The 26,950-nt window shown below is 39.3% G+C and overlaps 1 protein-coding gene and 1 pseudogene across 6 annotated transcripts; both read left to right on the forward strand.

Annotated features, from left to right (window-relative positions):
• The first annotated feature begins 1,437 nt into the window (after nucleotides 1-1,437).
• LOC114307372 (F-box/kelch-repeat protein At3g23880) lies at nucleotides 1,438-25,090 on the forward strand. Of its 5 annotated transcripts, none has more exons than XR_014335261.1 (4): nucleotides 1,466-2,815; nucleotides 3,195-3,256; nucleotides 14,983-15,027; nucleotides 24,685-25,090. XR_014335261.1 is itself a non-coding variant. In XM_028252781.2 (2 exons), the coding sequence occupies exon 1, from the start codon at nucleotides 1,659-1,661 to the stop codon at nucleotides 2,802-2,804; it is 1,146 nt and encodes a 381-aa protein (XP_028108582.2). In that variant the 5' UTR covers nucleotides 1,442-1,658; the 3' UTR covers nucleotides 2,805-2,815; nucleotides 15,449-15,646. The 5 variants fall into 5 exon arrangements, 1 of the variants encoding a protein (XP_028108582.2); XR_014335258.1 differs by lacking the exon at nucleotides 24,685-25,090 and adding an exon at nucleotides 15,449-15,646; XR_014335257.1 differs by lacking the exons at nucleotides 14,983-15,027; nucleotides 24,685-25,090 and adding an exon at nucleotides 15,449-15,646 and having other exon boundaries at nucleotides 1,438-2,815.
• On the forward strand, nucleotides 21,890-23,120 carry LOC145795076 (protein IQ-DOMAIN 13 pseudogene; annotated as a pseudogene). The gene has a single exon (XR_014335262.1). The product of XR_014335262.1 is annotated as a protein IQ-DOMAIN 13 pseudogene (transcript).
• Nucleotides 25,091-26,950: the final 1,860 nt, after the last annotated feature.

Genomic DNA, 26,950 nt, shown 5'->3' on the forward strand with positions numbered 1-26,950 from the left:
TACCCAAGCAAAAACCAGCCTAGAATATATAACATTCAAGCTGTAACCCAACCAATCGTACCCAGATTGCAGCCCGTGAAATAACTAACTTCTCTAGCACCAACTGTGGTCACCAATAATCGACCGTGAAGAAAGCTCCAGCAACGGCATAAGGACCATTGGCTACCACCCTTTGTAAGTCATCTTCATGCTCAAAAGAGAGAATATAGATATTCTTACTACGACCAAAAATATGCAGGAAGCCATCTAGCTGCCACAGGTCATCAAGATAAGATTGCATAAGATAGACATTGAACTCCCTAATATCATGCACACAACCAACTAAACAGTTTTGAAAAATATTTTGACCCACTTCCCAAGTTGCCTCAACCATTGCCATACTCACTCCGCGCCGAAGATGATGCGAGGAAAGTGGATTATACGCACGAGGTGAATATGCAGATCGTCGTTCTTCAAAAACTTCACTTCCTACTCCAGTATCACTACTATCAGTCCAGCTACCGTCTCGAGCGAAACCCTCATTAAAACCTTTCATCCCAAAAAAGGAAACAAGGAAAAAAGCAAAAAGCACCTCCTCTTTCCCCTAAAGACCCGACAAACAGCCTTACCCAACTATCACTCAAAACCCAAGAACACCGAACAACAAAACAAAAGCAACAAAAACAAAATAACACAAATAAACTAGAAAGAACAGTACCAGAACAACCCCAAAAGAGCACCCCAACTAGAAAAACTACCTTGAAGAAAGCTTCCTAAAGTGAAGAAGAACACTGCTCTCTTCCCGTTAGAGAGAGAAAAACCAAAGCTGTATCTTTATGCTTTCTAGACACTCATATGCATACCATACATTTTTCAATCCCAATTTACACACAGCTTTTTCAAACAAGTACTCTTGTTCTTCATTCAACAAAACAAAATCAACATCTCTCTATCAACATCGAACTAACATGCACACACTCACCCGTTTTGTTTAGTTGGGAGATTTACTTAATTTTATTTGGGGTGTGCTATAAGAATATTTTTTATATTTTTTTCTTGGATTACGTCGCTTCTCTATTTTTCTACATATTTTTTCGTAAAAATTTAAAAAGTATATTTATATAGATCATTCTAAATAAAAAAAATATAGATAAATTATAAATAAAATATACACTTACATTTCAAATTAGATACATTTTAACCTTGTTCGATAACTATATATTTTAGTTAAAAAATAAAAATATTATTATAAATTATTATATCACTTTCTTTATTTTTTTTACATATTTTTTCATAAAAATTTAAAAAAAAATTACTAAAATAATGATATTTTGAAAAATTAATAAAAAATTAAATTTTTTTGACTATTTTTATATAAAAAAATTTAAAAAATTAATTGTTTTACCAACTCCCATATTGTCGCCATAGTTTATTCCAAACAAGGTCTTTCTTCCAAATCCCCAACCAAACAGCTCGAGTGTCTAGTAGGCTCCACAGCTTTGAAGCTAATTTCTAGGCCTTTCATATCCTCTTCATTTCATCACCACTCCAACTATGGCGATCCAAACAAGGTCTTTCTTCCAAATCCCCAACCAAACAGCTTGCGTGTCTAGGCTCCAAAGCTTTGAAGCTAATTTCTAGGCTTTTCATATCCTCTTCATTTCACCACCACTCCAACTATGGCGATCGAAAGCCACTCGACTCATCAACGAGAATCCAAAAGGCACAAAAAAACCCTCAAAACCTCCAACCCAGTCTCAGATTCTTCAAACCCACTTCCGCAGGAACTCATCATCGAAATACTCTCTAGACTTCCAGTCAAGTTTGTGCTGCAATTCAGGTGCGTTTGCAAATCGTGGTGTTCTTTGATTTCTCATCCCCAATTCGTGAAAACCCATCTCAATATAACCTCTATTCGCCACCAAATTGATCTCAATTCATGTTCTATTGACTCTATTTTGTGCAAGCAATTTGATACTGTAGCTGGGCTTGACAATTACCCGTCGAAAATCCATCATAGTTTGTATCGGGTTGTGGGTTCTTGTAATGGGTTGGTGTGTGTAGCTATTAAAGATGATGCAGTGTTTCTATGGAACCCATCTACTAGAAAATCCAATAGATTGCCTAAAATCAAAATGTTGTCATGTTACTTTGTATCATTTGGGTTTGGTTATGATGAGTCTATTGATGATTACAAGTTGGTGGGGATGTTTTGTCTCGGCAGTCAGGTTTCGTATAGGACTGAAGTGAATGTGTATAGTATAAGGACTAATTCTTGGAGGAGGATTGGGGAGTTTCCTTATGTTATTACTTTTGATGATTCCGGTAAATTTGCAAATGGGGCGCTCCATTGGGCCGTGAAGGGCGGTGATGATTTAAGTAACTCTTGGATTATTGTTTCTCTTGATTTAGCGAAGGAGACGTATAAGGAGGTTATGAAACCTGATTATGAAGATGGTTGTTCTTATTCGGCCTTGGGTGTTGTAGGGGGGTGCCTATGTGTACTCTGTAATTATCGTGGAACTCGTGCTGATGTATGGGTGATGAAGGGTTTTGGTATGAGAGAGTTTTGGACCAAGTTGGTTGCAATGCCTTTGCTGACAGATCCACGGAATTATCAGTGTTCCATTCCACTCTGCATTTTGAGGAATTGTGAAATTTTACTGGAATTTGGGTCATATTCACTTGTCTACAATCCAAAAGATGGTACATATAGCAATCCCAAGAATCATAACAATTGTGCCCGTATTGACTCACATACCTATATTGAGAGCCTAGTCTCACCCACTGCTGACATTGTGATTCAGGGGCAGCAACAATATTGAAAGGAATAAAGGTAATATATTTTTTATTATCTCTTACTAGCCTCTCCCAACTTTGTTTGATACTCAATGTGCTTTATACTCTTTTTTTTTTTTTTTCTTTTGCCTAGTATTATTCTGCATCTGCATCTTTTTTTATTCTTTATGTCTGATATAATAAAACCACAAAAATGTTGTAGTGCTTAATGCTTATTGAAAGGTCACAAAACTGTCATAACACCACTTGCTTAATGTTTAGGGGTAATTACACTCCTGTAAAATTCAGTGGAAAAAAAAATACATATTCATGAAAAAGTTTACATTTTTAATTATTAATATTTATAAAGTTTCTAACTGAGTTGTAATTATTTTTTCAAAACCCCACTGATGTGATATTTCCCCTATTATGTATAGTTTGTGTGGTTGTCATGAGCTGGATGCCAACCTCGGAGGCCTATTTCCATCCAATGTACAAGGCAAGTGAAGAAATAATACATCTCTTTTCTTTCTTTTCCACTTTGGCTTGACTTGTCACTGCTATATTCGAGGTGCTTGTTTTGGAAACACAATGTTGTTGATATTTGGTTAATTTGAATCCTTTTCTGGGTCTCGTCTTGTGATGATACACAATGGCAAATGATGCTGTAAATTGTTTCAGGAGTTAGATGCTTAGGACTTATTGTGACCCATCTTAAGCCCTGAAAGAGTACCTAATTAGAGTTATGCTAGAATAAAAATTACCAAATAAGTAGTAAAACAAGTTATCATTAGCGAACCATTTCATATTCTGAATCAATTATTTATGCTTGAGTTTCAACTGCTGCTAAAAGACGTAATTGGGAATTAGCAAAATGGAAAAGAGGTTGGATGAGAACCAAAGTAAGACGGCCGCGCATTGTTCTCCTAGTTCGATGAAAAACTAAACTTAATTAAGATTATTTACCTTTATTCCAGTCAGTTTGTCTTCTCTTTCAAAATCTTGCATGCTCTGTTTTCCCAAGGAAAACCCACCAATTAGCATCCTAGCAAAAAATGATCTTATTTTGAAAGTTTTAAATTCCCATAGTGTTTATTTGTAGATGTTTATTTTATTCATTAATTGCATTGACAACTGGTTCCACATGTTTGATTAGGCACCTCAATTACCACAAATTCTTTTCAAAGGGGGCTTAGGTTTAAATCTGGGTTTGAATGTAGGTGTGGGTGAATGTGTCTTGATTAATTTGTGTGTGTGTGTGTGTGTGTGTGTGTGTGTGAGAGAGAGAGAGAGAGAGGGGCCTAAGAAAGATGAATAAAAACACTTTAGGCATTTGAACACTTTGGAGAACAATTGAAGACAAAACCCAACACAAGAAGGTTACAGAACAATGGTCACAAACACATTAGCAATTTAACATAAAGTCCTAGTTTGGGAAGACTAAATAAGTGCACTTTTTGACTTTTTATGAAATATAGGTTGGGTTTGGGTTGGGTTTGAAGTGATGTATTAGAGAGATGATGTGACTTAAATAAGATGATGTGACTTAAATAGGATAGTGACTTTTTGACTTTTTGTCTTTTTTCAATCTTCCCAAACTAGGCCAAACCAGCAAGGCCTAATGATGTAGGATGATTAGGGCAGCTGCAAATTTGGGCTTTGGGGCTGATTTTAATTGGATTTTATGACTGAAATTGCCAAAAAAGTATAGGGGGCAAGTAGTGCTTGTTTAGGGTAAATAATGGGTAAGTGTGAAAAGAAAGGATTTTGGCACTGTTTAGGGGCTGCGAACAGTACCTGTGAATAGTGTTTTTGGGCTGTTAAAAGTGCAGAAAATAAAAGAGGGAAAGATGGAGAAGAAGATAGATTTAGGAATCACTCCTAGAATCCCTTAGGCATCACACTTAGGGTTTGATTTCATTACACAAACCATAAAGAAACTTCAAAACTCTCAAATTTTTATAAAATATTAACTCTATTGAATTATTAGGATTACATGGCTTTATATAGAATTAGGCTATGTAGCACGGACACGGACACGCGACACAACGCGACACGGACACGCAAAAACGCAAATTTTTAAAAAATAGGGGACACGACACGCTGAGGACACGTTTAATATATATATATTTTTTATATATTATATGTAAAATTAAAAAATATATACTATTTTTATTTATTTATTTTATTTATTATATGTAAAATTAAAAAATATATACTAATTTTATTTATTTATTTTATTTATTATATGTAAAATTAAAAAATAAATATATTATTTGTATTTATTTATATTATTTATTTACAAAAGAAAGACATAAAAGAGAAAAAAAGAATAAAAAGAATAAAGGGGGAGAGACAGACATGGTAATAAGAGGGAAGAGAAAATAGAAAAAAAAAAAAAAAAAAAAAGGACTGAGAGAGAGGGATCAGCAAAGACGAGAGCGAGAGAGAGAGTCAGAAAAGCAGAGACGAAAGGGAGGAAGACGAAGAGAAGAAGAAGGAGAATATCATCTCAGCTTCTTCAATTGACAGGTTAGGCTTCTTTCTCCCTCAATCTCTCTCTCTTTCCCTCTTTCTCTATCTCATCTCCTCCCTCGATCTCTTTCTCTCTCTCTCTGTCTGTCTCCTTCGATCTCTTTCTTTGTCTCCTCTGCAACAGTTAGGGTTTCTCTCTTTATTTGTCTCCATCGATCTCCTTCTCTCTTCCTCTGTCTCCTCTGCAACAGTTAGGGCTTCTTCGATCCACTCACGCGTGTCTGGAGAGTGTCCCGGCGTGTCCATGGCGTGTCCGACTGGAAAATTTCAAAAAAAAAAAAGGGATACGTTAGAGAGAGTGGCGGACACGTGTCTACTGCGTGTCCGACGCGTGTCCGTGTCCGACACTCGTACGTGAGGCCTAGGGACGTGTCGGTGCTTCATAGGAATTTGGAAACTTCCTAAATCAATTAGAACTAAAACAGAAAACTACTAAAATATCTTTGACTTCTAAAACTAATTTAAAACTAAATAAGAAACAAAAATAAAGATTAATTAAATAACTTGACTTACAAGACGACCCATGGGCGACCCCTACTGCCCATGTAGGCAAATATAAAATTATAAAAATACCCCTCGCCTAAACATTCTAGAATACATAAAAATAATTATAAAATAGAATTATAATAATATGAGAAATATGATTATGTATGGTTCCTATTGATTTCTCCTTTAAACCATTCCAATTTTCAAATATCGCCACTTCTTTGAATTTACTCTTCCTTGAGCTTCTTGCATTCTGCATCACCTAAATTCCCGTCTTAGTGAAGCTTATGCTTGTCCAACTGAAAAAGGAAATATTTGCAAAACTCTTAAAAATCAAAGATGAGAGAATTGGGAAAGTGGAATCCGTGACATAAGTATTACAATAGCAATAGAAGTAGTTAGTACAGTTTGAAAGTTAAGCCAGAGTCCCCAAGTTTTTCGGCCATGAGGTTCTTTATGCATTCTATCATTGGAGGAGTCAGATAATTTGCCCAATCGCCGACCATCCCTTTCCTGAAAAAGGAACTGTTTTCAGATCCAGTGCGTTGTTTGCTGGTCTCGTTCACTCCAAATCTTTCAAATTGTCAAAGCTACACAACTTTGTTACTTCTTGGATCACCCCTGGTCTCTCTTCCTCCACAGTAAATGGGAAGCCCAAGAACTCGTAGTGTCCTTCTTTCATATCTTCATACTTCATGAACAGTATCTTATCTGCCATCTCTTGGCTTGCTTTCCAGTACCCCAACACATGATCCCAAATGGGTCCATACAATCTAATCCCTCTACAAGACATGTCAAAATCTTCATCTAATGAAATTGATTCACGGGTTTGGGTCTGAAGTTTGGTGCTGAATGCCAGTAAGAGATAAATTCATCCAAAGGATAATTCTGCATCTGGAATCTTTTATGGAGTCTGGCAGCGTAGCATATGGTGCATGGGTGGGGAAGATTCTTGGTTTGGCAATGTCTTCAAGGTTTGGGGTTGGGTTGTTAGCATAGACATCCCAATCAAAGAAAAGAACAAGCTTATGAGGGTTGGCAGTGAGCAAAGGGCTTTCTGCGAGTGCATACTTGTTACGGTTCACTATTGTGTAGCTGAGGGCTTTCAACCATGTTGTGCCTGCTTTTGGGGTAGTAGCCAATATTATATTGGTGTCGTGTGCTTGGAAATGTCGCTGAAAAGAGGTAATGGGCTTGATTGTTCTCGATGGCACCATAAGCCTTGATACAAATATAAGTAAACCCCATACCTGTTTTCTCTCTAGGAAGTGTTAGAAGCGGGTCTTGGCGTGCAACACTCTTCCTCTCTTCTTGTCATGTTGAAGAGCTTTCAGTGTTTTCTTGTTTCTCCATGAGAATTATGAATGAGTGGAATGGTAATATAAAAAGGGTATAGAGGGAGAGATAGAATTTGTAATAAACTAATTATTGAGTTGTTCATGGTCGGAAAGGATCGGATCAGGTTTTCCAGTTACCGTCACCTGAACTGACAACATTGTGCTGGAGAACATTTCAACCAATCTCAATCGAACTGTGGTTTGAAACCGATCACATCCAATCGGTGCTCAAAGACAACACTAAAAGAATCAAACTCTTAAGTCAAGGAGGCTTTGGAAGTAGGAGAGATAAGAGAGGGACTCTAGATCTTCATAGAGGACAGTTTAAAGAGTTCATTCTCAAGATAGAAGAGGGTCAAATCTGAGAATATGTGAGATCTAGATGTTGTTAGAAGACTTAGAAATTTGAAATGTGAAAAAGATCTAGAGGACTAGTGTAAAGAGTTCATTCTCTAGACAGAAGAAGGGTCAAATCTGAGAAAACTAAATGATATTTTGTTAGATATGTGAGATCTAGATGATGTTAGAAGACTTAGAAATTTGAAATGTGAAAAAGACATGTAATTTCCAATTAATCAAATCAATCAATGCGATAGGGAACATTATTACATGTCCATTTGGTGCCCGACTTGATATTTATTGATTAAAATCATACGATCTAGATCCTTTTGTTGGGTTTTTAGCACACTACTTGATAAGGGTTGGGGGTTACTACTGCTTAATGTGCAGTAGGAACTGCTGTGCCTTTTATTATTAGTTTTGGTTGTCCATTAATTAAAGGGTCCGGAATGGGTTTGGATTCTTTCGAATTGGTCATCTCAACTTGAGAAAGCGTTTGGGCTTAGTGGGTCAGTGATCTAAACCGTTCACTTTTTAGGACTCGTTGAGTAGAATATTTATGCAAAAAGTTAAAATGATCGGACATTAGTAGCTATATATTTAAATCACATTTTTATTACAAAAAAATAGATGACTATTCTTGAATTTATAATTGTCGTCAATTTTCTTAAAACAAATGTGATTCAAACATATAGTTATCGATATTTAATTATCTTAATTTTTTTGTGTAAATATTCTACTCATCGAGTCCTAAAAAGTGAACAGTCGAAATCACGAAGATCAGCCTCAAAATGGGCCTACTAAGCTCAAACGCTTTCTCAAGTTGGATGGTCAACTTGAGAGAATCCAAGCCTTAGTCAAACTAATCAAATTTGATTGTTGATTTTTATTTTTGTTTCTTCAAAATATTTTACTTTTGGATTTTGTGTATCACTTGTAGAGAATAAAAGATTAATATTTATATAATTCTCAATGCCAAAATGTTGTTTCATAATTTACCAACTTAGTAAGGTATTAATATTATTTAACTAATTGATTTCAAATTTTCTAGATTTATTTTTTAAATTGCTGATAAATATTTCAAAACCTTCCTATGTTCTATTTTGTTCACTAAAATAAAATGGAACACAATGACCATTCCATCGTAATATTCATTCTCAAGTGCATATATATTTGTTTATAAATAAATTTCATTCTAATGCATATTTGTTTATGTATAAATTTTATTCCATCATAATATTCATTTTCAAATAAATGTATAAACAAAAATTAAATATGCAAAAATGTGTGGATATGTGAGCCTATTAATAAAATTAAGGGACAATTATAAAAAATAAATAAAATAAAATAAAAAATAAAAAAGAATTGAGTCTTGTAACAAAATAAAAGAGGTAGGGTCTCGCTTTCCTTTTGTCACGCAAGTATACGGCATCTGCTGTGCGCAGGCCCGTTCTTCCCTTCCCTTCCCTCTCTTAGGAAAGCTCTTGAAATTACATCTTTCAGCATTTCAGTATTGGGACTGAAGTCAAGTGGGAAAACAGCAACAATTTTGTCCAATAAAACCATAGGATTTGGCTACCCTCCAGTCTAGACTAGAGCGTGCTATTGGGCCTGCGGGGGCCCACTACGGGTCTCGTTTTGATAATCTGATCGGTTCAATGTGTAGAACTCGTCAAGTACTATATATTTGTAAAAAATCACGTTGATCAGATATTGATAGCTACGTAATCAAATAAGTTTTGTATAAAAAAAATGGACGGTAAAAAAATTAACAATTGACAGAAATCTGATCCGATAAAATAGCTATCGATATCCTATCAACGTGATTTTTTACAGGCACATAGTACTCGACAAGTTTTATATATTGAACGGTTCGAATTATCGAAATGAGACCCGTGGTGGGCCTTCACGGGTCCAACAGCACCCTCCAGTCCGTGATTGGATTGGAGAGAAGCCAATCCCAAAACAATAAACATCATTCCAATCCTTTGGCCTTCACAAACAAACAGTCTGACAACTGCAGTAATCCCGCAGAACATCAATTAGTCTGCAGAAGGCTCAAAATATGACCAAGTTAAAGTGTTTGTTTGGTTGAGTTTTCAACATTTGTATTCTATATATTTTTGTAATAATTAGAAACAAATTTGATCCAAAAAATATATTGTTGATTTTTTAAAGTATTTCCTCCTTAAAAAATAAAATTATATAAAAATAATAAGTATTTTTGATATTTTCACAAAACTAATTTTTGAAAAATTTTCAAAAAAACAAATTATGAAACTCAACCAAACAAAGAGATGTTTGGGTGTTTATGAACTTATTGGTGTTGTGGTAGGACAATGAAGGAAATAGGCAAACGAAGGCAATGAATAAGGAAAGAGGTGGTAGATAGGAGAAAATTCTATTTTTATACACCTACTTAACTCAGTGTACACACTTAATGAAATGTTATTTTAATTTGTACCCTAATGTAAAATGACTATAATGGACATCCGCCAACACATAATATTATATCAAAATATTCTCTGTGTACATTGTAGAAAATTTAATGTATAAAGAGAAATAGAGAATTGTATTATTGATTGATATTAATGTTATGGTTACAATGATTCCTATATATAGGAGAGGGTGAGTGTGTAGTAGGTGAGGAGTAGGTGAAGTGGAGGTGGTAGTGGTGTAATGGGTTAGGTTTAGTGGAGTAGGTGAGGTGGTAGTGGTGTAGTGGGTTAGGTTTAGTGGAGTAGGTTTAAGTGGGTGAAGGTTTAGTGGAGTAGGTGAGGTGGTAGTGGTGTAGTGGGTTAGGTTTAGTGGAGTAGGTTTAAGTGGGTGAAGTAGGTGGAGAGTAGGTGGATTTTAACAGCCCCCCGCAAACTCAAGGGGGATAGGAACTAACCAACTTGAGTTTGGAGAGAGTAACAAAACAAGAAAATACATAAAAATAAAAGAGGATAAGAGACACTGTATGGTCGCGTCAGACCATTGGTGAAAACACTGGATGGTGGTGTCATAATGTTGTAGAGGACACTGTATGGGGGTGTCATAACGGTGTAGAGGACACTGGATGGCGGTGTCGGACTGATGTAGAAGACAGTTTATGGGGTCATGTCGGACCGTTGTAGCAGACAATGTTGTGACAGTTGTTGTGACAGTTTACGGAGTCTTGCTGGACCCTTGTAGAAACTAACCGAAATCAATGTCGGGACAGTTTACAGAGTCTTGTCGGACCCATGAAGGAGCTAACCGGAATCAATGTCGGGACAGTTTACAGAGTCTTGTCGGACCCTTGAAGGAGCTAACCGGAATCAATGTCGGGACAGTTTACAGAGTCTTGTCGGACCCTTATAAAGTCGCACCCTCAAAAGGTGTGCCCAATCTTTCAAAAGGCGTGCCATCAAAAAGCGTGTCCAATCCATAAAAAGGCGTGCCATCAAAAGGCGTGCCCATGTTTTCAAAAGGCGTGCCATAAAAAGGTGCGCCAGACACGCGGCGATGCACGTGATCGACAGAACGTGTGTCGGCCTCTTTGTCATGGTCTTTATAAACCGAAGCGGAGGCTGAGGCTTGGAAGCAGAGACAAAAACCTGCTAGAAAAACTCTGAAAAACTCTTTGTTTTCTGAGAGAGATACTCTGTAACACTCTGTTTTCTGAGAGAGATACTCTGTAACACTCTGTTTTCTGAGAGAGATTTCTGAGAGAGACACTCTGTAACACTCTGTTTTCCAGAAAATGGCTTCGTCTTCCCGTGGTCTGCTCACTCTCTTTCCAGACCTTAACGAGTCAACAAGAGAGATAACTGGTGCGGGGGCCAGTGAACCTCAACCAAGCGCCCCAGGGTTTGCTCCGTTGAACTTTCTTATGCGGTCTGTGGAGCAAAAAATGGCAGTGCAAACTGACATTGAAGCCAATCAGTATACTTTGAAGTCCTGTGTGGAGACGATGACGGCAGTCACAAACTTGTCGCACCGGCTGCAGAGTAGGACAAATGAGGTACAGCATTTAAACGGCCAATTGGCTCTGCTCCAGCGCATGTATAAGGATGCGCGAGCAGAGATAAGTGTGCTGAAGGCGGAAAACAAGGAGCTGAAGCGGAAGGCTACCGTGATGTTCCGATTTGGAGGTCCACCATATGCTGTAGTGGAGGAGCAGGGTGGAGGGAACGTGCTCGGTGGAGTGGGTAGTATGGAGGCAGCGCCGGTAAGGGACACCCAAGAGAAAAGCAAGAAGAAGAGACCTGCAGCAGAGTAGAGAAGAAAAATCCCACTGTGGGTGCGGGTGTGTTGTGGTGGTTTGTTTGTTTGTTGGTTTTTTTTTTTTTTTTTTTTTTGTAAAATTGTGATCGGGATTGATCCCTGAGATGAATAAAATATGATTTGGTGTGCAAAGCTATATGGTATGAAGGGAATTGGAAAAAGATTAAAAAGAATGTGAAAGAAAAATAAAGAAAAAATAATAAAAATATATTTGAAATCAAAAAATGAAAGATGGAGGAAATAAGGAAAGTGGTTTGGAGAAAATAAATAAAAATAAAAATAATGGAGTTGGAAATCAAACGGAGGAGAGATGAAGATTTTTTTTTTTTTTTTTTTTTTAATATAATATAATAAAAAGAGATATATATATATATATATATAATAAAGAAAGTGGGGAACAAGAGTGTAAAGAAAAGAAAAAGTATAGGTTGCATCGTGGGTCACATGGGTGAGTAAAAGAAAACAATAAAGAAATGAGTGGGTGCCCCCCATGTGCAAGGATAGTGCTGGCACTTCAATAGGTGGTACAGCCTGCTGAGCATCAGCTTTGACAGGAGCTGCCTTTGGACCTTTTCTCTAATAAATGCGTCAAACTGTTGCTGTTGGTGTTATCAAGAATGTGGAGAAGAGGAGGCTTGTCTGATGGCCTCTTGGGCTGTGTAATCATATCGAGGTTGGTGGACCTCTCAATCATGTTGTCACCCTCAAAACCAGAGATGGGGACAAAAGGAATTTTGTCAGGGTTGTAACCAACCTTCTTCAGATAGGAAGAGACTTCCTGCACAATTTCATCATACCTTGCTTTTGAGTACTTAGGAGTGGTAGCATCCATCTTGTTACAGCAGCAAATCATCTGCCTCACTCCAAGAGTAAAAGGAAGGAGAGCATGTTCACGGAAGAACTTGGGCTCCTTCTCAATCTCCTTGCCAGATCAACGATCAATCTCAGCAAACTTGACAGCAATGTGGGAGGTGTGGCAGTCAAGAACTGGAGCATACCCATTACCAATCTGACCCGGGTGATTCATAATAATAACCTGGGAGGTGAAATTTGCAGCTTCCTTGGCTGGATCATCCTTTGAGTTGGATGCAACAAAACCACGCTTGAGATCCTTCACTGCAACATTGTAGATGAAGACGATCGAGACGATGGTGTATGGGAGGACAACAGTGAGAGGAGAGGCAGTGGTGGTGGACTCGAAGAAATTTCAAGGTATGTGTAGAAAATTCTAGCAGATTAGGTTGAGGTCCGGCGGGCGGCCAAGGCGAGGTTGCCGCCCGCCGGTGAAGCGAAAAATACTAAGTGCTTAACCTTGCTCTGATACCATGTAGAAAATTTAATGTATAAAGAGAAATAGAGAATTGTATTATTGATTGATATTAATGTTATGGTTACAATGATTCCTATATATAGGAGAGGGTGAGTGTGTAGTAGGTGAGGAGTAGGTGAAGTGGAGGTGGTAGTGGTGTAATGGGTTAGGTTTAGTGGAGTAGGTGAGGTGGTAGTGGTGTAGTGGGTTAGGTTTAGTGGAGTAGGTTTAAGTGGGTGAAGGTTTAGTGGAGTAGGTGAGGTGGTAGTGGTGTAGTGGGTTAGGTTTAGTGGAGTAGGTTTAAGTGGGTGAAGTAGGTGGAGAGTAGGTGGATTTTAACATACATCTTTTAAAAAAAAAAATCATGTAAATCTTTTGAGTAAAAAAAAACTAAATCCGAATTTCTTCATTGTTTGTCACTTCTTCCATTGTTTCTATTTAGCGAAGACCAAATCTCCCAACGAGTCTCCGATCTCGCCTCTCAGATCACCGATGACTTCACCACTAACGCCGTCTCTTCATCCCCTTCTGTCGGCGTGTGACTACCACACTTTTCATGCATCATTGATATTAAATTGCTCATACCTTCATGTTACATGTCATATGTTTATGTGATTTGAGATTTGTAGTATTAGGAGAGGAAGGAAAAGAAGCAAGAAAAGTTAGGTTAGGAACTTGTTTGTTATGTGTTAGAATTTTGAGTTAGGGGGTAGTTTAGAGCTTGATTTGAAAACCATAGGATATGCCTACACTTTAAGTGAGGAGCCTAAAGACTTTAGTCTAATAAATCTAACCTTTTCATGCTATGTGTTATACTACTAAGTAGGATTAGTATTAATTTAATATAATTAGGGAATCTTATTAAGAATTAAGAATCAACTTAGTTACGCAAGTATAACTTAGATTAAGTAAGCCTGAGTGAGCAATATGATTGGTTTAGAGATGTTTCAACCTTTGCCCTAGCTACACATAATAAAACCTCTAATTGCTAATTCAAACAAATAGAATTTTGCCGGAGACGGTGAGAAGAATCGGGAGGAAGAAGAAAAGAGTAGAAGAAAAGAAGGAAAAAGGGGGGAAAATGGAGAAACTCAAGAATCTCAAAAAAAATCCGACCTAGAAGGGTTCTAAGGTAAGAATTCAACTCTAAATCTTGTAGTAAACTCATCAAACATCTGAGAATAGGAAGAAATTGGAACCAAAAAGAGGTAGAAATGAAGAACTTAGAAGAGATAGAAGAAAAGTTAAGTTAGGAAGGAAAAATGTTAGAAAACTTAGAAAACTCACTCTTTGGATTGAAGTCTTGGTGTTCTTGATGCATTTGAATCCTTTACTTTCATATAGTCTTATGATTTGCAAGAGTTTTCATGTTTTAATCCATGTTTTGAAGCAAAAGAAAAGAGAAGTTTTGACAAAGTTAGAAAAAGAGTTAAATTAAGAGTTTTGATCTTTCTAGCTCAAAATCTCATCATGTTTTTGATGTTTTGATTTAGAAAACAACTATAATTTTATGTTTTCTATTGATTTTGCATGTTTTTGGGTGTTTTGGCTTGAAACCTAGCTTGGAAAGTGGAAGTGAATAAGCTTAGAACAAACAGGTATTCTCGGCAGCAGGTTTTTACCCAGCACCTCACGCGCGGTGGGGCTTTCCGCACGTGCGGCAGTCCTTCCCCAACCCACTTTTAGCTACTGAAATAATTGCATGTACCCCCACACGTGCGGCTAGGGTTCCGCACGTGCGGCCCTGTACCACCGCACGTGCAGTTTGCAAGACATCAAACCGTTTTCTTTTCTCTTCGCTTCCTTCTTCCTTCGAACATCCTTATACGCGTTTTGAACCTTAATAAAGATTGAATGCATTTAGAAACCAACCTAAAATGAGTTAGAACAATAATGAATAGATAAGTCAAAACCGATTAAATTTCTTTGTGTTTAGAAAGTTCAATGTCTCGTTCTTGTTTTGTATAGGTCAAGCTTTGGAAGGAAATAACATCTTGTCAAACCGAGCCATTTGTGAGTAGTAGTGTAGTAAAGTTATGTTTTTTAAGTTATATTTTTTAAGTTATATTTTGAAATGCAAATATATGATATGTTCAGAAACTTATATTATTATTTTGTTATGAATAAACATCATATAATCTTGTATCATCTAGTGCGATGACATCTTGGACTTATTTGTTATTGGGAATCAGGCCAATAACCTCTTGCTAACTGAGCTCTGCCACCTGTTGTGGCCTCGTCTTGTGAATCGAAATGCCTTGATAATAGTCATCGTTATGTATATGTGACAATCTTGTTTTGCTTCAAGAACTATACTACGTTCAATTGCTTGCGTGCTTGGTTTTGCTAAACTTGCAGGTGTTCATTCATTAACCATTTTACTATATTACTGTTCACTGAGTATTGGCTCACCCCTTTTCCTATATGTATGTAGGTGATGCCATGGATCCTGTTATGGTTAAGAGAGCAAGCTAGGAGTGTTTTTGTTTTGTTTTGTTTTTCTACTTTTGAGAGCACAAGTTGTGGTCCAAGAACTTTATGTTTTAGTTTTGATTGTATATATTGTGAATTATGTACTTATTTGTAGATGTTGTACTAAGAAGACTAAGTGAAATAAATAAAGTTTGCTTGTGTAAGAGGGGCTAATTTGAGCCCACTAAAATTATTTAGGCCCAATAGCCCAAGATTAGTGGGCCCGAATTTATCGCAAGTCCAAGAATCGGTGGGCCCAGATTTATCGCCATCAAACGGATTGAATCGCTCTAAGCCTCGAAAGGGTTCGGATCCACGAACCTAGAGACTTACTCGGGCCCGGACTCGAAAGGGTATTAAGCAAGCCTAGAGATCCGAGGCACTCGGACTCGAAAGGGTTCGGATCCACGAACCTAGAGGTCCGAAATACTTGGCTTCGAACGGATTCAAACGCAATCTAGAAGTCGCTCCGTTAATGAGTCCCAGAACACTTGCGGGCTCGGAGCTTTCCGGGATCTACGCACCAGAACCATGGGCGTAATGGAGTTCGAACAAAGGACCCGATCCCGAGGACGGTGAGTGGAGATAAATTCACTCTTCGGTTAAACTAGCCTATACCCGGGTCGAGGTGGCACGACCCCGGGGGGTCCATGAGACTCGGCAATATTTTGCGGCAGGACGTCCTCTGGGACTACCCCTGACCCTTTGGGATGATTGGGGATCATTGGTTAGGTGTGGCTAAGAAGAAGGGTTCGCCGAGGGATTGATCTCCTCTTCGGGGTTTTCTCATCCTCGGAGAAGTCACCTCCTCGGAGAGGTCACCTCCTCGGAGAAGTCACTTCCTCGGAGAGGTCACCTCCTCGGAGAAGTCACCTCCTCGGAGAGGTCACCCCCTCGGACAAGGTGGTTAGAGAAAATATCCCCCATGTGCCTTGCACATGGGCTCCATCCTACATCATGAGGTGCCTATAAATAGCACCCACCCATAGCTTTACAGGGGAGGGATTTTGGAGATTTTTAACTCTTGGGAAAGAACTAATTTCCCTTCTCCATTATCAACCTTGAGAGTGAAAGTGGGAGATCAATGGGAGAGCCTTGCCATTATTCTATTCTCTAGCCATTTTGCCTTCTTCTTCACCCAATCTCTTATCTCCATCATCTCCTTTGTTGTTGTGTTCCTAAGTTGAGATTATTAAAGAATCTAAGCCTCTCATTATATTCTAGAGAATTCGAAGTTATTCTTCAAGGATCTTCGAAGATCTTCGAATTTTTCAACTCCTTTCTTGAACCCTCTCCTACATTTTGGCGACTCCGCTGGGGAGGCGGATTGGTTAATGGTCTCAACGAGATCTGGAATCCACACAACTCCAACAAGGATGGCGGGAGAAGATGAAGTTCACCAACAAGGATCCTCTAATGGTGGTGATGACAGAACCATGACTCCAGATCAACCACTTTTGCTTGAAGCCATTCAAGGACTTCAGAATACTCAGCAAGAGATTCTTACCACTCTTCAGAATCTCACTCACACCATGTTGGTGATGAGTTCTAACTTTGCACCGGCGCCAAACGGAAATCAAACTGGTGGTGGAGTTATTCCCGCCGGAGCGCAAAATCAAATCCAAGGAGAAGTAGGCCCCAATCAGCCTATGGCTCATGGCAACACGGCCACAGTAACACATGCTCAAACCACAGTAGGCGGCAGCAGTTTGCCCATGCCCGGGCTCCATGGCGTGCCGAGCCAAGATCCAATGGTGACTAGGGGAGTTTCTGGTGTAATGAATGGCGCTCCAACGACTGCTGGTGTCCAGGAAAACATAAGGAGCATGATGGCGCAAAAGGGAGCTATGCCCGTACCTAATCTTGTTACGCCACCAGTGAATGTTACCCAAGCACCAAGCGGGCCTCCTTTGGTGCCGACAACAAATCTGCAAGCACAACCCGGTATAGCGGCGCCGTGCGGTGGACTCTATGGGCCTCAATTCAATATCCCATCACCAACTGGCTTGTCTATAGGCGCTGATGGCCAGTATCGTCAAATGTCCTCACCAATGATGAATTCGCAGCACCAGAATGGCCAAGACGCCCCTAGCTCAGTCTTTGGATACATAAGCCAAGTCCCGGGAATACCACCATCAAACGCTCTCCCTCAACAGTTTCTCACTCTCGCCGATGTGCAGGCCATGTTCGATCTCGAACGGGGCAAGAGGACCTTACCCTCTTTGCCTGATCCAGACGTCAAGCCGCCTTACCCCATTGAGATGCTGAGTTATCCATACCCTGAGGGGTATACAGTGCCGAAGTTCATCAAGTTCGACGGCAAACAAGGAAATGCCCGAGAACATGTTGTGCGATTCATCGAGACTCTAGGTATTCATGGTTCAAACCACGTCCTCCGACTGAGAGAATTCTCTAAGTCCCTCACCGACCGAGCATATAGTTGGTATGTTAATTTGGCCCCAAACTCTGTCCGAAGTTGGGAGGAAATGGTTAACAAATTCCACTCCAAGTTCTTCCAAGTGGCGGAGAAGGTGACCACACTTACATTGTGTAAAGAGAAGCAACAAGAAAGTGAAGACATCATTGACTACGTTAAAAGGTTTCAGGACAAGGCCGTGGATTGTCATGAAGCAGTTGAGGAGAGTTATCTGGTTCAAATTTGTCTAGAAGGGGCATTGAGCAGGTACAAAATGTTTCTAGTTAATCACAAGCTACCCACCTTCTCGGCATTAATAGAAGCAGCTCGGAACATTAGCATTCCTCAGGCTCAGGAGTCCGGATTTAAGGCCAATTACAAGACTAGTTTCAAATCGTCTCGTGGACCTATTGTTGCTGTTGCCTCTGCCCCAGATACCCGAAATTCACAAAGAGGAGGTCATACAGGCCAGAAGAGAAAGCAATATAATGGTGAAAAGGGGAATGTTTCTTATCCATGTGGAATCGAGGAAGTGAAAGCTCTAGTTAAGGAGTGGGTGGCCGACGGAGAGCTAAAATTGCCTTATGTCGAAGAAATGCCATCAAAAAAGGACCGCGAGAGCCCTGAATTTTGTGTCTACCATCGTACATTGAAACATCCGACAGAGAAGTGTTGGACTCTCAGGAAAATCTTCAGAGATAAAGTCGAAGCAGACGAATTGAGGTTCAAAAAGCAAGGGACTCAAGACATCCGAGAACAACCATATCCTCAACACCGAGACAAGGGCAAGAATGTTGCTATGATAGCTTATGAAGGCCCAATGATTGAGGCTATCGCCAATCTTGATGACGATGACTGTTATCTGGACGACATCCTCGAGCCAGAGGGTGAGCAAGTTTACTATGGAAGTGCTCTCGATCCAGAGGGCAGAACATTTATGACTCATAGCGAAGATCCCTTTGATCTAGAAGGAGGAGCGGAGTACTACGGAAGAGGAGGACACCATGTTTATGTGGCATCTTATTTTGAAGAGACCGAGGAGATGGTTAACTACGAGCCTCCAAGAGTGGAAAAAGATCTGGATCACTATGCCAAAACCTTGCAAGACTGTGTAAAGTTCAAGCAGTTCTTTGACCAGCTTGGACTTTCCAGGGAGGCAAGAACGGAAATCACCAAGTCTATCATTAATATAGCCGAGGCACACCATGAGGAATGCATGTCGACTGAGGGATCTATCCCGAGGAAGACAAAAGAGCAATCTAGTGCCATTACTTTCTCCGAGGTTGATCGGAAGTATCCTTTTTCTCACAACCGCCCGCTTTATGTGACTGCTTTTATTAACGGGGTTGAGTTCAAAAGGGCCTTTCTAGATAGTGGAGCCTCTATCAATATTATGACTCGCGCTACTCTAGAAAAGGCCGGAATCTCTAAAGAACGCATTGTGAAGCAGCCGATAGTCATCACTGGCTTCGGTGGAGAAAGGAGAGTTACTATCGGATGCGTAACAGTTGATTTAGCCGTCGGAGAAATTCGCTCGGCCACCAAGTTCCATATTATCGATTCTGAGACAAATTATCACATCATTCTAGGGAGGACCTGGATGCATAGATATGGGGCTGTACCATCGAGTTATCATCAGTGTGTTAAGGCAAAATGGGGAAAGAAGACGGTGACAATTCAGGCTACAGAAAGGCCTTTCGAGATCCATGAAGCTCATTATTCTGATGCCATCTACTTCACCGAACTGGCTGTCGAAGAAGTTCCCACCACCTCTAGGCCTCGAGGGGTCAAAATTCCTCGTTGGGAGGATATCAAAGATGACAAGGAGCTGATGGCAGAGTCAAGTAAGCGGGCAATGTCTAGACCAGAAAGTCCGCCTATTCCTCGGAAGGTGATGAAAGTTCGAGAAGGAGGCAAGATGGTGTACTATTTATGATGGTGCATGATGGCCACAACCCGAGCAGCTGGTGAAAGCTTTCCAAATGATCTTGCAACTCTAGGGGCAAATTTCAACATTCCGTAGAAGAAGTCTATCTATGACATTTACAGTTTGCATTTACTACATTGTCCAAGAAGTTCTATCTTTCTTATGTCATGAAGAAATTTATTTCCTCCATATTATGTATCTCCATTAGAAGTTATTTTCTCTACATTGTATATCTTCATTGTGTTATGTTGCTTGAAACAGTTTTCAATTTTTGTTGCCCCTCAAAGAAGAAAGAGAAATAGTAGACTCAGTTACCAACCTGAAGGGAGTTTTCTTGACATAATAGAAGTATACTTCCACTCGGACTTCCGAGAGATAGACTTGTTTCTGCTCGGACTTCTGAGGGAGAGCCTTCCGAGGGACAACTCTTGCTCTCATTAGTGCGGGTCCGAAGAACAGCCCTTGATTTCATCAATACGAGCTCCGAGGATCTTTCTTTTCAAAGTAGAGTGGACTCTTACTCGAACTCCCGAGGGATAGCCTTTGCTTCCATTAGCTGCCGAAGTAGAAGTGCACATCCACTCGGACTTCCGAGGGACAGCCTCGTTTCTGCTCGGACTTCTAAAGGAGAGCCTTGTCTCCTGCTCGAACTCCCGAGGGATAGCCTTTGCTTCCATTAGCTGCCGAAGTAGAAGTGCGCATCCACTCGGACTCCCGAGGGACAGCCTTGTTTCTGCTCGGACTTCCGAGGGACAGCCTTGTTTCTGCTCGGACTTCTGAGAGACAGTCTTTACTTCTGCTGGTAGAAGCTTGGTAGACTCGGTTATCTTCCAGAGGAATCTTTCTTGCCAAAGTAGGGTGTGTGCTACTTTCGGACTCCCGAGGGACAGTCTTGCTTCTGTTCGGACTTCCGAGGGACAGTCTTGCTTCTGTTCGGACTTCCGAGGAACAGCCCTTGCTCTCATTAGTGTGGGTTCTAAGGGCCCCGAGGTCGTGGATCTCAATCAAGAATTTATTGGCCTGAAATAGTAAAACCGACAAATGAGATGAGCAATATCAATTTCATATCCTGATTCAGGCATTATTAGAATGAGGCAATATCAACAAATAATAATGATCTATTTAAGTTACAACAATTTTATTACTCTGAGCAAGTTTATGAAAATGCAACAATCAAGTTTTTGTCTCTCCGAGCCGATTCCTCTCAAGCCGACATAAAGCAACAATGTTCCAACAAAAGTCCGGCATCAACATTTTATTTTCTCCGAGTGTCCACAAAATCAGCACACATCAATATATGTTCTTATTCTCTGTTACATTAGTTTATTCTTCCAAGCGAAACATTCACCGAATATAGATATCGGAATTCATTCATCAAGTATATAAAGTTCAACATCGGATTTCACTATTCTCGGAGCCACAACAATCAATTATCCGACAAGAAGATATATATACAATATGAGAGACTTATTTCCTCGGATTTATTTTGCAACAACATTTATTTACTCTACAAATTTCAAGACGAGCAAGTCTAACAAAATTTTCAGTAGCAACACCAATCCTTCATTTGCCACAAAAATATATTTATATATATTTAAATATATTTACATTCGGAAGAGGGGGCCGAATTTCATACTTACAAATTTGGGCAGTTAGAGAGGTAAAGTCCGAAGCCGATACTGGAAATTTAAGCTGAAATCAGAGAGGCTTTACAGACTGTAATCAACAAGACTGGGCTAGGCTTGGGCAAGACCACACACGTTGCGTTGAGAGGGCGAACGTGCGTGGTCAACGTCGGATAAGCTGAAGCCGGAAGCAGCGATGTGGAGGTTGGGCAAGACCACACACGTTGCGTTGAGAGGGCGAACGTGCGTGGTCGACGTCGGATAAGCTGAAGCCGGAAGCAGCGATTGATTGTGCACAAGCCAAGGCTAATGTGGGTAATTCGAGCTCTAAACAAAAATATATATATATATATATATATATGATAATCAATATATATATATATATATATATATATTTGCCCAAAGTTTGTCAAGCAGCAAAGCAAAAAAAAAAAAAAACAAAAATTAAAAAAAAATCAGAAAAAAGGTGAGAAAAGTAGGAAGAAAAAGTAAAAAAACCTTGCAAGGAAGAACCAGATTCTAAGTTCTCTAAAGAGACTTGGTAAAAAGCAGAGTCTGAACCCAAAATTCTTCACTATTATGAAGGGTAGAAGCATGTTATGGTGTGCTTCAGGAGAGGGAGGTTAGAGAGAGAAACTAATTAAGAGTTTTAGGTTCATCTCTCTCTTCTTCCACAGTTGCTTTCTTTTTCCTGGTTCAGCTTTCTGAAAGGTGTTTGGAAGGATGGAAAATAACTTCTTCAGGGAGGAAAAGTGATGCTAGAAACATGGGGAAGAAGGGAAGTTGGTTTTCTGCAATCAAGAGGGTTTTCATACCCAGTTCTAAGGAGAAGCCTGTAAATGGATCGGAGAAGAAAAGTTCCAAGGAAAAGAAGAAGGGGCGAGGAATATTGAGGCATGGAGAGACGAAATCATTCATTCCCCCCCTCTTCAGGGGGCCGAGCAGTATTGAGAAAATCCTCGGGGAAGTAGACCAACAGAACATACTTATTGGGCCATCCACGCCTGCCGAGGAACCAAAACCAGCACCTTTGGTGGTCCCCCGGGCTGCCTCTCCTAGGGTTGCTTCTCCAAAAGTTGTGTCTCCCAGAGCTACTTCTCAACGTGTTACGTCTCCCAGAGCCTCTGTTCAACGAGTTACGTCTCCCAGAGCTGCTTCACCACGTGTTGCTTCTCCCAAAGCGGCTTCTTCAAGAGCTGTTGTTCAGCATCACCATAAGGAAATCAGCTACAGGCCAGAACCGACTCTAAGATTCCACCATATTTCTGCCACCAAGATCCAAGCAGCCTATAGAGGCTACATGGCAAGGAGGAGCTTTAGAGCTTTGAAGGGTCTTGTGAGGCTTCAGGGAGTGGTGAGAGGCCAGAATGTGAAGCGACAAACTGTGAACGCCATGAAAATGATGCAACTCTTAGTGCGCGTTCAAACTCAAATTCAGTCGCGCAGGATCCAGATGTTAGAAAACCAAGCAATCCAACGTCAATCTTACAAGAACGACAAGGAATTAGAGAGTAACTTCGGCAAATGGACTGCAAGCCAGTCTGAGGCAGGTCATCAAGGAGACTGGGATGATAGCTTGCTGACAAAAGAGGAAAGAGAGAATAGGCTGAGAAATGGTGCGGCGGCTGTGCAAAAATTTTGTGAGATTTAGGGTTTTGGGCCTTTCTTTAAATAGAAATAAAATGGGGAATTATTATTTGAATATTCCTATTCTGTTAATATATTCTATATACGTGTGTATACTGTGCTGACTTGCCCCAAAAAAAAAAAAAAAAAAAAAAAAAAAAAAAAAAAAAAAAAAAAAAAAAAATTTTTGCTTGTTAATTTTTTCTGTAAATTGAAGTACGTCATCAACTTTATCCATAGGCTCTGTCGTGACAAAATGTTTTTTTTTTTTTTTGGGGAACGTGATGCGAAACAGGATCGAAGAAATGACAGTATGCATGTCTGAGAAATTTAAAATTTCTCATACACGCAAGGGGCAAATGTAAGAGGGGCTAATTTGAGCCCACTAAAATTATTTAGGCCCAATAGCCCAAGATTAGTGGGCCCGAATTTATCGCAAGTCCAAGAATCGGTGGGCCCAGATTTATCGCCATCAAACGGATTGAATCGCTCTAAGCCTCGAAAGGGTTCGGATCCACGAACCTAGAGACTTACTCGGGCCCGGACTCGAAAGGGTATTAAGCAAGCCTAGAGATCCGAGGCACTCGGACTCGAAAGGGTTCGGATCCACGAACCTAGAGGTCCGAAATACTTGGCTTCGAACGGATTCAAACGCAATCTAGAAGTCGCTCCGTTAATGAGTCCCAGAACACTTGCGGGCTCGGAGCTTTCCGGGATCTACGCACCAGAACCATGGGCGTAATGGAGTTCGAACAAAGGACCCGATCCCGAGGACGGTGAGTGGAGATAAATTCACTCTTCGGTTAAACTAGCCTATACCCGGGTCGAGGTGGCACGACCCCGGGGGGTCCATGAGACTCGGCAATATTTTGCGGCAGGACGTCCTCTGGGACTACCCCTGACCCTTTGGGATGATTGGGGATCATTGGTTAGGTGTGGCTAAGAAGAAGGGTTCGCCGAGGGATTGATCTCCTCTTCGGGGTTTTCTCATCCTCGGAGAAGTCACCTCCTCGGAGAGGTCACTTCCTCGGAGAGGTCACCTCCTCGGAGAAGTCACCTCCTCGGAGAGGTCACCCCCTCGGACAAGGTGGTTAGAGAAAATATCCCCCATGTGCCTTGCACATGGGCTCCATCCTACATCATGAGGTGCCTATAAATAGCACCCACCCATAGCTTTACAGGGGAGGGATTTTGGAGATTTTTAACTCTTGGGAAAGAACTAATTTCCCTTCTCCATTATCAACCTTGAGAGTGAAAGTGGGAGATCAATGGGAGAGCCTTGCCATTATTCTATTCTCTAGCCATTTTGCCTTCTTCTTCACCCAATCTCTTATCTCCATCATCTCCTTTGTTGTTGTGTTCCTAAGTTGAGATTATTAAAGAATCTAAGCCTCTCATTATATTCTAGAGAATTCGAAGTTATTCTTCAAGGATCTTCGAAGATCTTCGAATTTTTCAACTCCTTTCTTGAACCCTCTCCTACAGCTTGTATGTTCATGTGATCTATGCACAGCTTTGGATGGACTCTTAGTAATTAATGGACTTTAGTTGATTTTCCACTTAAGTCCCAATGTTTTTAGTCCTACCTCGTTTTGTCTTGTCAGGCCTTGGGTAGTTAAACAGTATTGGCCGGTCATGCCTGCTATCTTGCTTGGGGCGGGATGGGAACGTGACACAGCGTTGGCATTGCCACCGGCACCTTTCTGTTCCTAGCTGACCTTGTTAGAAAGATCAAACTTCCTTTCAACATTGACTTCGTTCAAGCCAAGTCGTACGGCTCGGGAATGCTATCTAACGGTGCTTCAAGAATTTCATTCGACTTGAAGATCAACATTCAAGGAAAGCACGTAATTCTAGAACTGTTTACATCATTCAATTTGATTTTTAATTGTTTCATCTATGTTTTGTAGTTGTTTGGTATCTAATTGTGTGAAGATGAAGATTTTTTGTTTTCTGATTTTTTGGTTGCATAATGACTCGTTAAGCAATTTCATTTTGTGACATTTGATTGATGTTTGCTTCTCTATTTATTTATTTATTTTTAAAGAACAAACATTTAGATTGAAAAGGATTACTTCAATGTATCTTTATTCACCATTTTTTCAATGAAATGAACCACCATAGTCTTCAATGGAGGATGGAGGTTTTCAACAGTCTTCACTTCACTTTGACTGTTGGAAGTTTGTCGGAAACCATAGCAGTATCTACAATTTTCAACAAGTGTGTGGAGGAGAATTGATACGGTGTGTGTACAATGTTATGAGTAAAGGGTATAATTGAAATATTTAGTGTGTGGATTGAGAATTATAAGTAATAATCAAATTAGTAAGTGTGTGCTCTGTGAAATGATATGCATTGAGGTAGGTAGGTTTGTAAAAATAGAATTTTTCATAGATGGGGGCAGTAATGGAACAATAGGGGACTGTTTGGTAATGTTTAAATTTATAATTTTTTGTTTATATTGTTAGAATTTTTGAAACTGTAAACAAAAATTTATTTGGTTTATCCTTTTGTTTAATAATTTGTAAACACAAAAAAACAATTAAGTTTCACTTGTTGAATTAAATTTTTTTTGTCCTCATTTTTTTCTCTTTCTCCTTCCTTCCCTACTCAACTGCCAACCACCTTCCAACATGACAACTACTTTTGGCCATCACCTTTTATGCTCGGGAACCACTTCTGGGCAACCGATATCTTCAATTGTTGGCAATCACTTTTGGCCACCACTTCTTACAACCCACAACCTCGTCCAACCACCACCTCCAACGTCTAACAACTACCTCCAACCATCATCTTTAACCATCAACAACCACCTCTTACGATCACCCTTTTTACTTATTTTCAAAAATAACTTTCTAAAATGCATATGTACCAAATATGTTTTTTGTTTTTGTTTTTGTTTTTATCTAAAATAAAATAAATATATTTAATATTTTATGCATACTAAAAGTGACAAAATTATGATATTTAAGAGGCAAAATGTAACTTGTCTATTTTACGCTAGATGGCATCACGTGGCTGTACCAATAGCAAATATATATTTTTTTTTTGGTGGAAAAATTTGGTCAAACACTTCTCATAATAAAATTTTAAGAAAAGTTTTATTTACACAACATATTTATCTCATTACACCCTTCATTTGAGAATATATATATGTGTATCTCAACTTTACCTATTTGTGAAATTACTTTTAAGGACAAAAGATAAAAATCAAAATATATTTGATTATCTCTTTCTTTTCTTTCCTTCTCATTTCTTTTTCTCTATTATACATTTACTTTTAAAAAATGAAAATCACAGTGTTTTGATAATAAAAGAAAGTAATGGATGAATAAATGGTGACAAAGGACCACCCAAAAAGAGTGAAATTGTGAGTTTATTTTATTTGTTTTTTATGTTTTTGTTTTGTTTTTGAAGAGGGGTTTTGATTTTTGTTTAGTGTAGTAGAACTAAACAAAACCAAATAGCTTGAAATCACACTGCTAAACAAAAAATACATGTCTAGTAACTCACTGCTAAACATTTTCAATTTTATTTTTCTGACATTTTATTTTTTATTACTTTGAAGGATTATGTTTCTATTCATTGTAGTAAGGTGCATTATTAATGGACTACAATCATGAATTTATTATAGACGAGATTTATTAGATTTATCTATTTTCTAGTCATTCAATACCTCCAAAAGCAAGTAATTGGATTCGTTTTCATCACCTGTGTGTTAATGGATGAGAGAAAGTATATACTATCCGTATTGATCAATTTCATATATTTGTTAGATCTGGTGTAATAACTACTGAAACTATCAACATAGATGGATTGTGATAACATCTCAGTGTGTTTTTATAAATCTTTGTGTTGACAAATTTGAAG

Source organism: Camellia sinensis, chromosome 7 (genome assembly GCF_055761805.1).
Source record: "Camellia sinensis isolate YWXY chromosome 7, ASM5576180v1, whole genome shotgun sequence".
Taxonomy (NCBI): Eukaryota; Viridiplantae; Streptophyta; class Magnoliopsida; order Ericales; family Theaceae; genus Camellia; species Camellia sinensis.